Source organism: Coenobita brevimanus, chromosome 52, assembly GCF_032717465.1.
Source record: "Coenobita brevimanus isolate Jiangsu-jjx chromosome 52, ASM3271746v2, whole genome shotgun sequence".
In the NCBI taxonomy this organism is placed as follows: domain Eukaryota; kingdom Metazoa; phylum Arthropoda; class Malacostraca; order Decapoda; family Coenobitidae; genus Coenobita; species Coenobita brevimanus.
Window position 1 is genome coordinate 16,161,982 of NC_137005.1, and position 14,378 is coordinate 16,176,359.

At 43.0% G+C, this 14,378-nt stretch overlaps 1 protein-coding gene across 1 annotated transcript in view; it reads right to left on the reverse strand.

The window, feature by feature from the left end:
• Nucleotides 1–1,061: 1,061 nt before the first annotated feature.
• Nucleotides 1,062–14,378, reverse strand: part of LOC145400494 (lachesin-like) — a 228,517-nt gene continuing 215,200 nt past the window's right edge. Inside the window, exons 6-7 of the mRNA XM_080273019.1 lie at nt 8,822–9,005; nt 1,062–1,192 (exon numbers count right to left, since the gene is read on the reverse strand). Of these exons, the coding sequence (XP_080129145.1) occupies nt 1,062–1,192; nt 8,822–9,005 (315 nt within the window). The remainder of the gene's footprint in view (nt 1,193–8,821; nt 9,006–14,378) is intronic.

Below are 14,378 nucleotides of genomic sequence, written 5' to 3' on the forward strand. Positions count from 1 at the left end.
AGAGTCAAATTCGATCAAGCTAAAATCTACAGTAGTGAGCTGGCTTGGAATATTGTTTTATTTCTAAGAGCCCATAAATGTTAAAGAATTACTGGCATGGACCGTTCATTTGCAGGTCATTATTTCCTGCACACCATCTCAGAACGAGGTGTCAGAACCCAGTGAAGTCATGCTACTTTAATCATACACTTATAAAAGTGGCTGAAATATCACCAGTAGTCTACTACTTCGTCTCAGAACCATGCTTAGCTAGTCAACAGTAAAGAGATGGCTTGGAACTCACTTCGCTTGTTTGGAACCTCAGAAGTATGAACGAATTACTGACCTGGACTTAACATTTAGGATCATTAGTTCTTGTACACCATCTCGAGTCCAGATGTCAGACCCAAATGAGATCTTCTTGAGCTTAATCAGCAATAACAACATAGGCTGGAATCCGCATCTTTAGTTCCTTTAAGCCATCTTGCAGCTGCGCCAGTATCAAAAGGGTTCTTGCCCTGGTTAGAATGTTGTTTCATTTGTTCTGAACAACAGACATGTAGGAGAATAACTGACTGCACTTGCACATTCACAAAATTACTTCACTACCTGTAGTTTTGAACCCCAAGGAGCATAAAGGAATTGCTGATAGGGACTGTGCATACAATCTCGCTTCATTATCTCAGCATCTCAGGAGTGTAAACGTAATACTCTCACTTCAATATTTCGCATTCAAAAGGATTTAAATTAATTGCTGACAAGAACCGTACTATATGCCTATATAAGGCCATATTTCAGGATTTTTGAAGTCCAGGAGTGTAATGGAACTACTAACTGCGACTTTGCATATACTGTACATGTAATCTAAGTTCACTGATTAATTTGGAATTACTCACCCGGACTGTACAACATATACGGTATAATCTTGTTTCAGTATTTTTTTTTTTATCTTAGGAGCATAAAGAAATTATTAACCGACACTGTACATTCATAATCACTTAACTGTATTTTTACATGGACAAGTTAAAAAAAGGAGGGCTTAATAAAAATGTGTGGAGTGTGAAGGATGCGGAGTGCTGCCATCACCGATGGTGTGGATTACTGGAGGTGTGGTGGAGGAGGTAGAGGGGGAGGAGGAGAAGGAACAGGAGGAAAGGCAGGAGTGGGCGGGAAGAGCTGCTGGTTCCGTGTTGCATGGCGGCCGGCCTCTCACCTGGAGGGTAAAAGTAAGTCGGTTAATTACAGGTTAGTTACAAACAGAAACTATCAGTGAGAACAGTCAGTCCCCTATAGTCCCCTGCAGGACTAGACCTTTCCACTTCGGAAGGTAACAGCCAGGAAACCTTCTTGCCACAGCTTAGGTCGTGTTGGGATGGAGTTTGGATGGAAGACGTGAGGTGCTCGTGAGATTGTTTGTGTCTTACGTTTATGTGTGTACATCAGAGGTCTACAGATTCTTTCCTCAGGACACGAGCCACCAGTCAGTTTACATGCAGGCACCTACTGGCTGCTGGGTAAACAGGGACATGGAGCACAGGAAATGTGTCAAGCAATTCCACCGGCCCAAGAAACGAGCCAAGTTTCTTCTGTTAGGGTGCGTTCACAGAGAAAGTTGGTTTACCAGTGCGGGTTACTGGCGCCGACCTGCGTCAAGAATTAAACCATACAAACAAGTGGGGGTGTTCATAGAAGAAGCGGGATCGAGCGTGTCGGAGCAGGCAGCCTGCTTCAACCCGCTTTCCGGAATCCTCAGACCATTCTTGCCTGCTCAACCCACGCGGGTAGAGGTGGGTAGAGGTGTATAGACTGGCAACGGTGCGAAATTGTGGAGATCGCGATGCGGCAGTAATATGCATTTTTTTTTTTTTTTTTTTTTTGCTTTTTTTATCAGAATCTGTCATTGTGGACTCAGGACCGGTATGGAAACAAAGATAATGAAATTTAAACATTTTGTGATGGAAAGGCTATTAGTTATAAAATTGCGGGAATAACTAATATAACTCCTTTTTAATAACTCCTTTTTAAGATCACAAAAAAGATGGTGATACTCTCCAAGCTGTTCTCTCTTGCAATGTATTTCATGTGTTGTTATTTTCTTCCTTTTGATCTTTAGGTGAATACTGTCAAGCAACATGAACTCATCAGACGACAAGCTTGACATCTTCACAGAATGCCTGGTAGATCACAGCTGACTGCAACCTTGTCCCTTTAACGTTGCACGGGTCGGAGAAGGTCCTGCTTCCTTTGTGAACACCTACCCGTGCAGGTAACCAGCGCGGTTCGACGCCGGAAACCAGCGCGCAGGCAACCTGTTTTCTCTGTGTATGCAGCCTTAGTGTTGCGTGCGTATTACCACTACAGCACTGGCACTCCATTAACTGGAATTATTTAAATGCAGTTGTATGAGACAAAACAAAAATCTAAGTGAATTTGAATCTGTAAAGAAGTATTGTTCTAAGGTGACTGGAAGGCAGCAGGAACTAGATGAGATGCTGCTGTGTACTCTCAGTCTGTTTGGTCAAGCAGACTCATCGATCGCAGGCAAGCAGCCGTCCCTGTAGGGCCATCCCGTGTAGTGAACTGATGCTCTCCTGCATTGGACAGCACTTTGTCACAGTGAGGTACGGGCAAGAGTGTGGGGGTTTGGTTCCTGGATGGATGCCCCATTTGCGTCTCTCCACTCAGTTAACAGAAGCATCATAGTAGCCTCCACATTACCCTGCTATTTAGATATATGGTTGCTACTGGCGTTTTAAATACTTTCCTGAGTTACAGGAAACCATTAGGACTGTCATTCAGTGTAGAGCAACCTGAACTGGAAAGAAGAGCAATAAAATATGACAAGCAGGATGGGAGAAAGTGGAAGAGAGGAGGACAGACCGACAAAAAGAATGATAAAGAAGATGGAAGATGTAGCCATCACTACATAAAGTAAGTGGATGATGCTTGCCATAAATAAGGATCATCACTAATAGCTGCACAACAGGAAAACACTGATTACAGTACGAAAGATAAGTTTAATAGCAATAATAATAATTATGATATTATTATTATTACTATTATTCTTATTATTATTATTATTATTATCATTATTATTATCTACCTGTCTATTGCCAGACGCCTCAATCCCGTTCGGGGTGGACACAAACAAATCGCCTCCACGTCGCCCTGTCCCCCGCCATTTCACTGCCCCGCTCCCAACTCACACCCCTCTCCCTCATATACCTCTCCACCCCGTCCCTCCATCTCATCCTCAGCCTCCCCCTCCCTCTTCCCCCCTCCACTTCACTCACATACACTCTCTTCGTCAGCCTTTCACCTTCCATCCTCTCCACATGGCCAAACCACTTCAGTGTATTCCTCCTAACGCTTCCTATCACATCCACATCCACACCACAACGCTCCTTTATATCCTCATTTGTCAGCCTGTCTCTCCATGTGACTCCACAGGCTCCTCTTAAATAACTCATTTCCACTGCTCTCACTCTTGCCTTGTGTCCTTCCAGCTACGTCCAAGCTTCACTTCCATACGTTAGAGTTGGTATCACAATACTGTCATGTAGTAACTTTTTCACTTCCATGCTCACTTCCCTGCTTCTTATCACTGCTTTCAAGGAACTAGCAACCTTTCTTCCCTGCTGTACCCTTTCAAGCACTTTACCCTCCAAACCTCCATCCTTACTCATCACACTACCCAAGTACTTAAACGTACTCACATTTTCCAATTCCTCACCATCCAACCTCGCTGTACATTCACTGATTTCACCTCTCTCAAAGACCATCACTTTACTCTTCCCTACGTTCACCTTTACATTCCGTTTCTTACACACTCTCCCAAACTCATCCACCAAGCCTTGCAGCTCTCCTTCGTCTTCACTCAACAACACAGTATCATCTGCAAACAACAGTACAGGGAGTTTCCAAACACTACCCTCTCTCACCAGGGCCACTACAACATCCACTACCCTACCTTGTACCTCTTTTATTACCCCATCCATGTACGGATTGAACAACCATGGAGACATGACACATTCTTTTTTCAACCCAAGCTTCAAAGAGAAAAATTCACTCAGTTCACCCTCCACACGCACTGCAGCCTTAGCACCATCATACATACTCTTCACAGCATTCAACAACTTCCCATCTACTCCATATATTCTTAATACTTTCCACAATCCTTGTCTATCCACCCTGTCATATGCTTTCTCCAAATCCATGAAAGCCGCATACAACTTCTTTCCCTTCTCTAGAAACTTTTCCACTAAAGATCTAAGAATGAAAATCTGATCTACACAACCTCTTCCCTTCCTAAAGCCTCCCTGTTCTTCTCCAACTAATTCCTCTGTTCTTTCTCTAACTCTGTCAATAAATATCCTACCATACACTTTTCCTATTATACTTAGAAGACAGATGCCCCTATGATTATCACACACTTCTTTTTCCCCTTTTCCTTTGTACAAGGGAATAATTATACCCGACTTCCAATCCTCCGGGACTCTACATTCCTCCCAGGCCAATCTGCACATCTTCCACATCCATTCTACTACTATCTCTCCCCCATACTTCAGCATTTCACCACGCACTACATCAATTCCTGGGCCTTTCCCCAATTTAACTTTCTTCATTGCTTCCACAACTTCTATCCTACTGATTTCTTCCTGTCTTCTCACCTCCCACCTCCTCCCAGCCATTCCCCAGCCACTTATACTCGCATTACTTCCATCCTCTATGTTCAACAATTCCTTAAAGTGTTCTCTCCATCTGCTCACTTTTTCTCCCTTCTCCACTAGTAATCTACCATTTTTATCTTTCACTCCCCTACTAACTTCACTTCCACCCTGTCTTATTCTTTTCACTTCTTTCCAGAACATTTTCTTACAGTCCCTCCACTTTACACTCAAGTTCCTTCCAAATTCCTCATCCGCTCTCTTCTTACTCTCTCTTACTAATCTTTTCACCTCTCTCTTTCTTTCTACATATAACTCTCTCTTCCGCCTCTTAACTTCTTCCACGACCCTATTTCTCATCCATTCATTGCATGCTTTCTTCTTTTGTGCCACAGCCTGTCTCACCTTTTCATTCCACCACGCTGTTCCTTGCACACCCCTCCGTCTTCTCTTCATCCCACACACCACATCACATGCTGCACAGATTTCTTTTGTGAATATCCTGCACTCACCTTCCTCGTCCCATATCTGCTCCAATTCATATTTACCCAATCGTTCCTCCACATCTCTCTTATACTCTGCCTTTTTCTCATCCTCTTGTAACTTTTCCACTCTCCTTACAAATACTTCTTCCCGTCCATCCCTTCATCTATTTCTCTATCCTAATTGGACCTTTATTCTCGCCACCACCAAGTAGTGGTTAGAAAGTTCACTCCCCCAACCTCTATAAGCTCTTGCATCCATTACACATATTCGCATCCTTTCATCCACACACACATAATCAATCATTGCCTTCGTTTCGTTCAGTTCACCACCCATCCTTCTCATCACTCGCCATGTATACCTGTGGATCATTTTGTTCCTGAAGAGGGTATTGGCTATCACCAACCCCCTCCCAGCACAACTGTCCACTAACGCACTGCCATTCTTATCTATCTCAGCAGGCACACCCCACTCATCAACTATTCCATCCACCTTCACATTCCCTGCTTTACCATTCATATCACTGATCAAAAACACTCTCTCATTCCTTCCAAACTTTTCCATGCACACTTCCACATTTGTCAAGAACTCTTCTCTCACTCTGCTTGCACGATCTTGCGTTGGTGCGTACACAGAAATCGCCCACATCTGTATTCCAACTTTCAATCTTACCCACACAATCCTTGACCCAAATGATCCATACTCTCTTATGCTCGTCTTCCATCTTTTACTCACAACTATACATACTCCTTCTTTTGCCCTCTCATTCTCACCTACTCCTGCACATATACCCCAACCATACTCCCATTCTCTCACACTCTCACCTCCCATTTCGTTTCAGTTATTCTGCATACATCAACTTTCGCACCCTCAAGCACCTGGACAATCTCTCTCTCACCTCATCATTCGTTCCCCTTACATTCCAAGTTCCAATTACCATGTCCTTTGTCCGGTCCTTGGTCGTCATCTTTTGGTCAGTCCTTGTCCGAGGCTTATTGTTTGTCTTTTTAATTAGTTGTTTTCCGGGGAGGGGCACTAACCCTCCGCCAACCCTTTAAGTCGCCTTTTACAACAAGCAGGGATACTGGGGGAGTATTCTTTAAAAAAAAAAAAAAAAAAAAACTACCCCCATGGGGGTATTATTATTATTATTATTATTATTATTATTATTATATTATTATTATTGTTTATTGTTATTATTATTATTATGTAGGTGGGTGCGCTAAGTGGTAGGTTGGGGCGCTGACTATCCACTCACTCGATGTAGTGTCGCTTTGGGTGTCTGCCCTTTCCTCTCTTCCTTCCTAAGTTGTAGGTTGGGGCGCTGACTATCCACTCACTCGATGTAATGTCGCTTTGGGTGTCTGCCCTTTCCTCTCTTCCTTCCTTCGTCTTCTGTCTTTTTCTTTATTCTTTCCTCTTCCTTCTGCCTACGGGTGAATGTTCATTCCCTCTTCTGTTTTTCTGTTACTCTTACCCCTTCCTTATGCATATAGGTGACGCTACACTGAGTGACAAGCCAAATGGTTTCCTGTACACCAGGAAAGCATTTACTACGGTGGGTGGTAACCATATAACCAAATTTTGGCGCCTGGTGGTTTAGTGGATTGAGCCTGTGCAGGTTTATATCCAAGGAGTGGTTGGGGTTTATTGCTGGTTAAATGTCAGGACCAACTTGCCTAGCCCCGGGCTCCCACTATGGTTATGGGGCTACATAGGATTGGATGATGGATGGATTATTATTATTATTATTATTATTATTATTATTATTATTATTATTATCATCATCATCATCATCATCGTCATTGTCATCATTAGCATCATCATCACGAACAGCTTAATTTAGTTTTCCATGACAATAAACTCTTGTTCAACATACTGGCCTTGAAACTGGTCAGTATCCATTCACAGTCATTGAGCTTTCCTTGTTTTTGGCTGGATCCTGCTGCCACCACCATTTACATGTACAGTACGTTACATTACAATAAATTACTCTCTCAACACCTGTGGGGTAGAGCCACTTCATTAATTGCCGTTCTTGAAATAGGATGCAACCATTGTCACTTGTATCTACACACAAACATCATTCATCCACCTCTGTTCTCACTGCCTATGCCTCACATTCTTACATATAAATTCACTATTTCGGCACATCCTAGACATCCATGACTCATCCAAAATTAAACACAGTCTTACTTTTTTCACCAGACTATCCATATCCTTCGTCTCCATGTGACTATACCATATCAACATTCACAATCTTACCTACCCTTAGATCAATACATATTCATACTCCATTTGCCTCACAAATCTCAAGGTTTCTTTTGCTAGTCTGTATCAATTTTCAGTCCCCATTCTTCAATGATATATCGAGAAAAAAAACAGAAAATGACTGGAAGATATGAAAATAAAAGAGAATATCAGTAAAGGAACAGAAGGTATAGAACTGGAGGAATACGAGTAATGTGCATAACTCTGCACTGTTAGAGTGAATGGTGGGTCATCAGTAATAATAAATGTTTAAAGCCAAGTGTTTCATTGATTTATTGATAACGGGATTCACATGATTCCCTGCTTGCCTGCCTGCCTTCCTGTCTGCATGCCTTTGCCCGTTTCCTGCCGAGCTTTCCTGCCTGTCTACCTGTTTCACATTCATTCTGCCTGACACTCCGTCCAAACTTAGTCTTATTTATTTCACTCCCTTTCACCCTTTTTGCTTCATTTTTCCTCTGTTTGCTTCCTTCCTTCCCTCTCTTCCTCCTTCTTTACTTGTCACCCACTCCCTATCTCGTATCTTCTCTGATTTACGTCACTAGCTTATTCATTCACTTTCCTTTACTCCTCACTCACTTTTTTCACTCATATTTCCTCTCACTCAGTCACGATTTTCTCATATACTGTTCATTCATCTCTCTCTCTCTCTCTCACTGTCCTGTGAACTTCGAAAGCTCCCTAACACTTTTTCCATGGCAATTTGCTTTGCCCATTGCTTCGGACACGGGCCTACTCCATTTATTATCATCATAACCAATCCCCCATTCTCTCCCTTTCACTCACGCCCACGCAAATCTCCCTTCCTCCTACCTCTCCCACACTCCCTCTTCATTACTCTACCCATTCCCTCTATACCTCATATACCTCGATGGAAAATATATTCACAGTTACTTTGCTTCAACTATTCCATTCATCCATACTTCTTTAGTGCCATACCACTTACGCCCCTCTCTTCTACCCACTCTTCATCTTTTCCCATCCCTCCTACCCACTCCTACAGTTTCCTCAGTCTCCTCCCTTCTTCATCCCTTTCTTCAGCCAACTCTCTCACCCACACGTATTATCTCACTTGTTTCATCGCATACACGCTTTCTATCCTTGCTACTCCCCCGTCTTCCACTTTTCATCCTCTCTCCTCACTCATTTCCTCTCTCTTCCACTCACTCTTGCTCTCTTTTGTACTTTCTGATTTCATCCTACCCACTCCTACTCTTCCCCATACCTTCCTCCCCATTCCCCACTCTCGCACTCCCTTGTCCCCACCTATTTACTTGACTTGTCTCTCCTATACCCTCTTTCCTTTATTCTGTCCACTCCGCCTCTCTCCCATTTCTTCTCATCCCCTCCCGAGGCTGTTTACACTCTTGTTATCATTCTTCCTACTCCCAGCTTCCTCCCACTCTCTCCCAGCCACATACCATTGAGTACATGCACCGTGACCGTCTTGTTGGTGAGTGCAGCGGGAGAACAGGTGTAGTTGCCAGCATGAGCCATAGTGACGGCCCTGATGGTAAGCGAGGCAACACTTGCTCCCCCGGACACCACCTCCACGTCTCCAGGGGTCACGCTGCCCCACCACGACTCAGGGATGCGCTGGTCGCCCTGTTGGGGTGCATTAAGTGGGGCAATTAGGGTGGTGACTGTGTTATTCGAGAAGGTTTGTTAATGTGATGAGGTGATTAGATGGTTGCTTAGTACTTGGAGGAGTCAAGGTGGTGTAATTAACGTTGTTTGTGTGGGTGTGGTAGGGCGGGTAAGTTGGATCAGATTAGATTTGGGCAGTCGTTGTTACCGTTTGTGAATGTTTTCTCTCTCTCTCTCTCTCTCTCTCTCTCAACATATAAGTAATTTTATTTGAATCCCTTTTTCCTACTTATGATAGCTAATTTTTTCGGCTTGCAGGTATTGTTCAGGTAAATCCAAATCGTTCAGTAATTTCTTCCACATAATTATGGTGTCTCAAAGGTTTTTAACAGGTTTGTCTCTGCCTTCAATATTTGAACATGCAGTCGAACCTGAAAAACTTCATTGCCTGTTCCTGTTGCTTCACTTAAGGCTTTATCATTGATCCTTCTCTTGTTTGCAAAACACCTTTACCAGCTTGTGGAGAATCTGAACAAGGATACTAACGAAATTCATACTCTTACTCGTTGTGTCAACTCAGTGGAGGAACTTGCTGCCAATAATGACTGCAAGTATTAACACTGTCCAAGGTAGTAGTTTCGTTACTCCTCTTCCTCTCACTTTCATTTTAGTTAATGATATTTTAATGCAATAAGTTCAGCCAGGTTGGAATGATGCAAGGGTGACGAGGACGATAATATAATAAGCTAAGGTAGATGCTGCCATGGCAATGGATACCGTTACTGATGGAACCACCAAACATGGTTTTATCATCATTCACCCAGGAACCAACGACGTGGGATGAACTCGGTAAGAGCATCTGCTGGAGAAGCTTAAGACGATTATCCGGCACTACTACTATGTGTAAAGAAAAGATGTATAATTTTTATTTCAAGAATGGAGAGAATGTCACCTACAGTAAGGTCTTTAATTTACACGTAAGCAACTTTATTTTCGTAACTTTCTTTGCTGAAAGGTGGTGACCTGTCTGTAACTGGAATACATTCTACGAGCAGTAAGCCTGTTTTCACTTAAGCCTTCAATTGAACTGGGCTGGTTCTGCTTGTCATCGTTATTTCCTGAAAAGCAATACTTATTCAGGAAAAAAAGCACGCATCAAAAGACATAATCACGAGAGTTAGAGTAGGCACTGTACACTATCTATCTATTGCCAAACGCCATAATCCCGTACGAGGTGGCCATTTGACTCTTGAGTTATTTGTCTTACAGGGAGGGGCACTAACCCTCCACCAACCCACTTGACACGTAGGGAGCACATATGCTTTGGTTATATGGTTACCACCCAGCGTTGTAAATGGTTTCTTGGCTTACAGGAAACCATCTGGCTTGTCACTCAATGTAGAGCCACCTGTAATGGAAAGAAAAGCAATAAGTAGTGACAGGAAAGATGGGAGAAACAGGAAGAGAGGAGGGCAGGCACAGAAAAAGAATGATAAAGGTTAAGGAAGAAGTGGGCAGCACTACATCAAGTGAGTGGATGATGGTCGCCACCACCTACCACTTCCTAAGTTTAAAAAAGACAAAGGATGCATTTGATAGCCGCACCCACCCCTGCACTACTGTAAGGGGAAAGAAATATTTATTTACAGGGAAAGCAGAGGAATGAACGCTAGAGGTGCAACCCCACATAAACCCTTGTCAAAGTTATCAGAGTTCTCACCCTGCCTAAAATGTGCCCGAAGTGAACGTCTACCAGTACCAGATTTCGTGTTTCTATGTTACAAACCATGACTTTGGCAAAGGCTATGACCAGGACCCCTGGAGGCCGCACCAACCCCCACAGGGAGTGACCTTTGGTAGTCTTGCTCTGTCTAAAACGTTGCCCCAGTAAGTATCTACAACTATGCAAAATTTCATGTTCTTAGATAAAAAAAAAAAAAAATGACTCTCCTCCCTGGAGGTGCCCCTTCCCCGCCTGGGAGGGATGGTCAATGGGGGATCCCACCCTGCCTGCAACTTGGCCAAGGTAAACGCCTACTAACACGGAAAATTACATGTTCCTGGTTAAAACTTATGGTCGTGAATAATGGCTTTGCCACGAGCCTCCCCCATCCCCCATGAGGATCGACCCTCGGTGGTTCAACCTTTCCTAAGAGATGGCTGGGGTGAACAGCTATTAAAATTAAAATTTTACGTCCTTCGGTTGAAGGCTTAGGCTGTACATAACACCTTTGGCCGAGACCCCCCCCCCCCAGGAGGGTGTTCCTCGGGGCCTTCAACATGCTTATAGCCAGGCGCAATGAAGCTCTACCATTGTATAATCATTCGTGTTCCAAAGTAAAAAGCTGATTATGCACCCGCGGAGGGTGGTCCTCAGGAACTCCACCCTGTCTTAAATTTGGCCCCGGGGGAATTCTACCATTGCGCAGAATTTCATTTTCCTAACCGTTCTCCCATAAGTCATCGACCCCATTCTTTAAGAAAGTACTGTAACACAATGGGGAAGTGAGAGAGGGAGGGAAGGACTGAGGGTGTGACACAGTTAGGGGCAAGCATTTTATGTGGCTTTCCCAGTGGGTGAGGCAATAACACATGCATCCTAAGCTCCCATATAAAAAAAAATGTGAAAACTTAAAAGCTTTACCTGCAAGTGCACATGCAATATGGAATAAACTATTTACCTGGCATGACAGTACCATGGACGAATTTCAGACAATAAGGTTTCCCAGCAGAGTATAATCTACCAGGTTTTATTAGTTTCAGCACTGGAGTAAATCACTGAGCACGAACACTCTGTTATTTCACATTAAAGTGGGGCTTCAGCCTGTTTTCTTTTTCTTTTTTTTTCAAAGCCATTACCGATAACAATGACAGTATTTGCTAAAAGCTCAAAAATTGTTCCCACAGTAAAGTGACACGCCGACTAACTGTCCACGAGTGCAGTCATTTGCCATCAAAAAAGAACATCTTTAGTAAAAGATCTGCAAGACAAGGGTAGCACCATCCCAGGCCTACTACTCAGTAAACATAAATAGGTCCCTCAGGTCACTTGGAAACGTGGACAATTTATATGTATATAGATAGATAGATATAGATAGATAGATAGACAGATAGAGATACAGATATAGATACACAGATAGATAGATAGCTATGCGAATATATATCCATTTATAGATTGACACACACATACACACACACACACACACACACACATATATATATATATATATATATATATATATATATATATATATATACACTTAACATAGCTGAGTGCAACAAACGGGCCGACACTGCGTACCGAATCACAAGTTTTTCCTGAACAGTAAGCTTTATTTCAGCCCTGAACAGGTATTTCATGAGAACGTAGAGGGCTTTCGCCATCCACAAGGCTTGAGGGAATGCACCAAGCGTTCCAGAAGATTCTGTAGTCTACATTTCTCTCAAACTGTCTATACCCTCTTAAAAGTTCACAAAACGTTGTCCGATCGCCCTGAATTTTTTACATCTTACTAAGGCAATGAATTGGATTAAGGGCATCCTTTGTGAAATTTCAGTATATGTTCATAGACCACCCTAATATAACATATATATATATATATATATATATATATATATATATATATATATATATATATATATATATATATATATACCTAGGCTGCTTCCCCCAAGGAAAGGGAGATAGCCGAGACAGGACGACACACTCCCCATTTACTCATCCATTCAAACACATTCATTCGCATCTTAACCCCACAGGGGAGAAGGAACAGATCCTCACCGCATCACACCGCACAAGGGTCAACTGCGCAGTGCAATCAGTGACATCCGCAGCAGGGCCCGACAGCAGAGCTGGTTTACCCCTGCCACATCATAATAGACCCATCCCCTTACCCGCATCTGACCTGACTAGCTGATTAGACCAAATGCGGGAGAATATCCCCTCAGGGCTGTGTCATCATTTATTCATTCACAATTTCTCTCCATTTATTTCTGTCAAGCGCAGCCACTCTTCCATGCTCAACAGACATCCCTCTCGCATCCAACGCTCTCTTCACACTGTTCATCCATCCAATTCGTGGTCTCCCTCTCAGCCTTACACCTCTCACATCAGATCTAGTTACCTTTTTCACCAATCACTCATTATCCATTCTCTCCATACGCCCAAACCATCGCAACACCCTCTGCTCAACTCTACCAGCCATCTCCCGAACAACTCCAGCTCTCCTTCGCACTTCATCATTTCGCACTCGATCCATACACGTCACTCCACACATACTCCTCAGACACCACATCTTCATTACATTCAAACTTTTCCTCTCTGCTACACCCATATTCCATGTTTCAGCCCCATATAACGCAGTCGGTACCACAACACCCTCATACAGCCTTCTCTTTACATCCATTCTAAGTGAACGACATCTAAACACTTTTTTCATTCCTCCCAGCACCTTACCTATTTCATTCATTCTAAACTTCACTTCTGGATCTATTCTTCCATCCACAGCAACATGTGACCCTAAATATTTAAAACACTCTACCTCCTCAAGCAACTCACCATTCAAAACTATATTCATCCCCCTACCATCTACCATCCTCGTACACTTCATCACTTTACTCTTATTTTCATTTACTTTCAATTTCCTCCTTTCACACACCCTTCCAAACTCCTCTACCAACTGTCTCAATCTCTCCTCTGAATCAGCAACCAGTGCAGTATCATCTGCAAACAGCAGCTGCTTCAGAATCCACTCTCCACCATCAACATTCACCAGACTCAGACCTCCACCTAAAACTCTTGCATTCACCTCCCTTACAACACCATCCATATAAATATTAAACAACCCAGGCGACATCACACATCCCTGTCGCAGCCCCATTCTCATGGGAAACCAATCACTCACAGCATTACCCACTCTTACACACGCTCTACTATTTATATAAAAACTTTTCACCCCTTTTATTAACCTACCATCAAGTCCATACAGTCTTAAAACAGTCCACAAAGCCTCCCTATCAATTCTATCGTACACTTTCTCTAAATCCATGAATGCCCAAAACACATCCTTGCCTTTCGCTAAACACTTTTCACACAATTGTCTCACAGCAAACACCTGATCCATGCATCCCCTCTCTCTCCTAAAGCCACACTGCTCATCACCAATCACTCCCTCTGTACCCTCTCTAACTCTCATAATTAACACTCTACCATACACCTTACCTACAACACTCAACAGACTTATACCCCTAAAGCTAGTGCATTCATATTTATCACCCTTGCCTTTACACAATGGGACCACACAAGCACTTGCCCAGTCAACTGGCACCATACCTTTCACAAAGCACACATTCAACAATCTTACTAACTAGTCAACAATAGTCACTCCACCA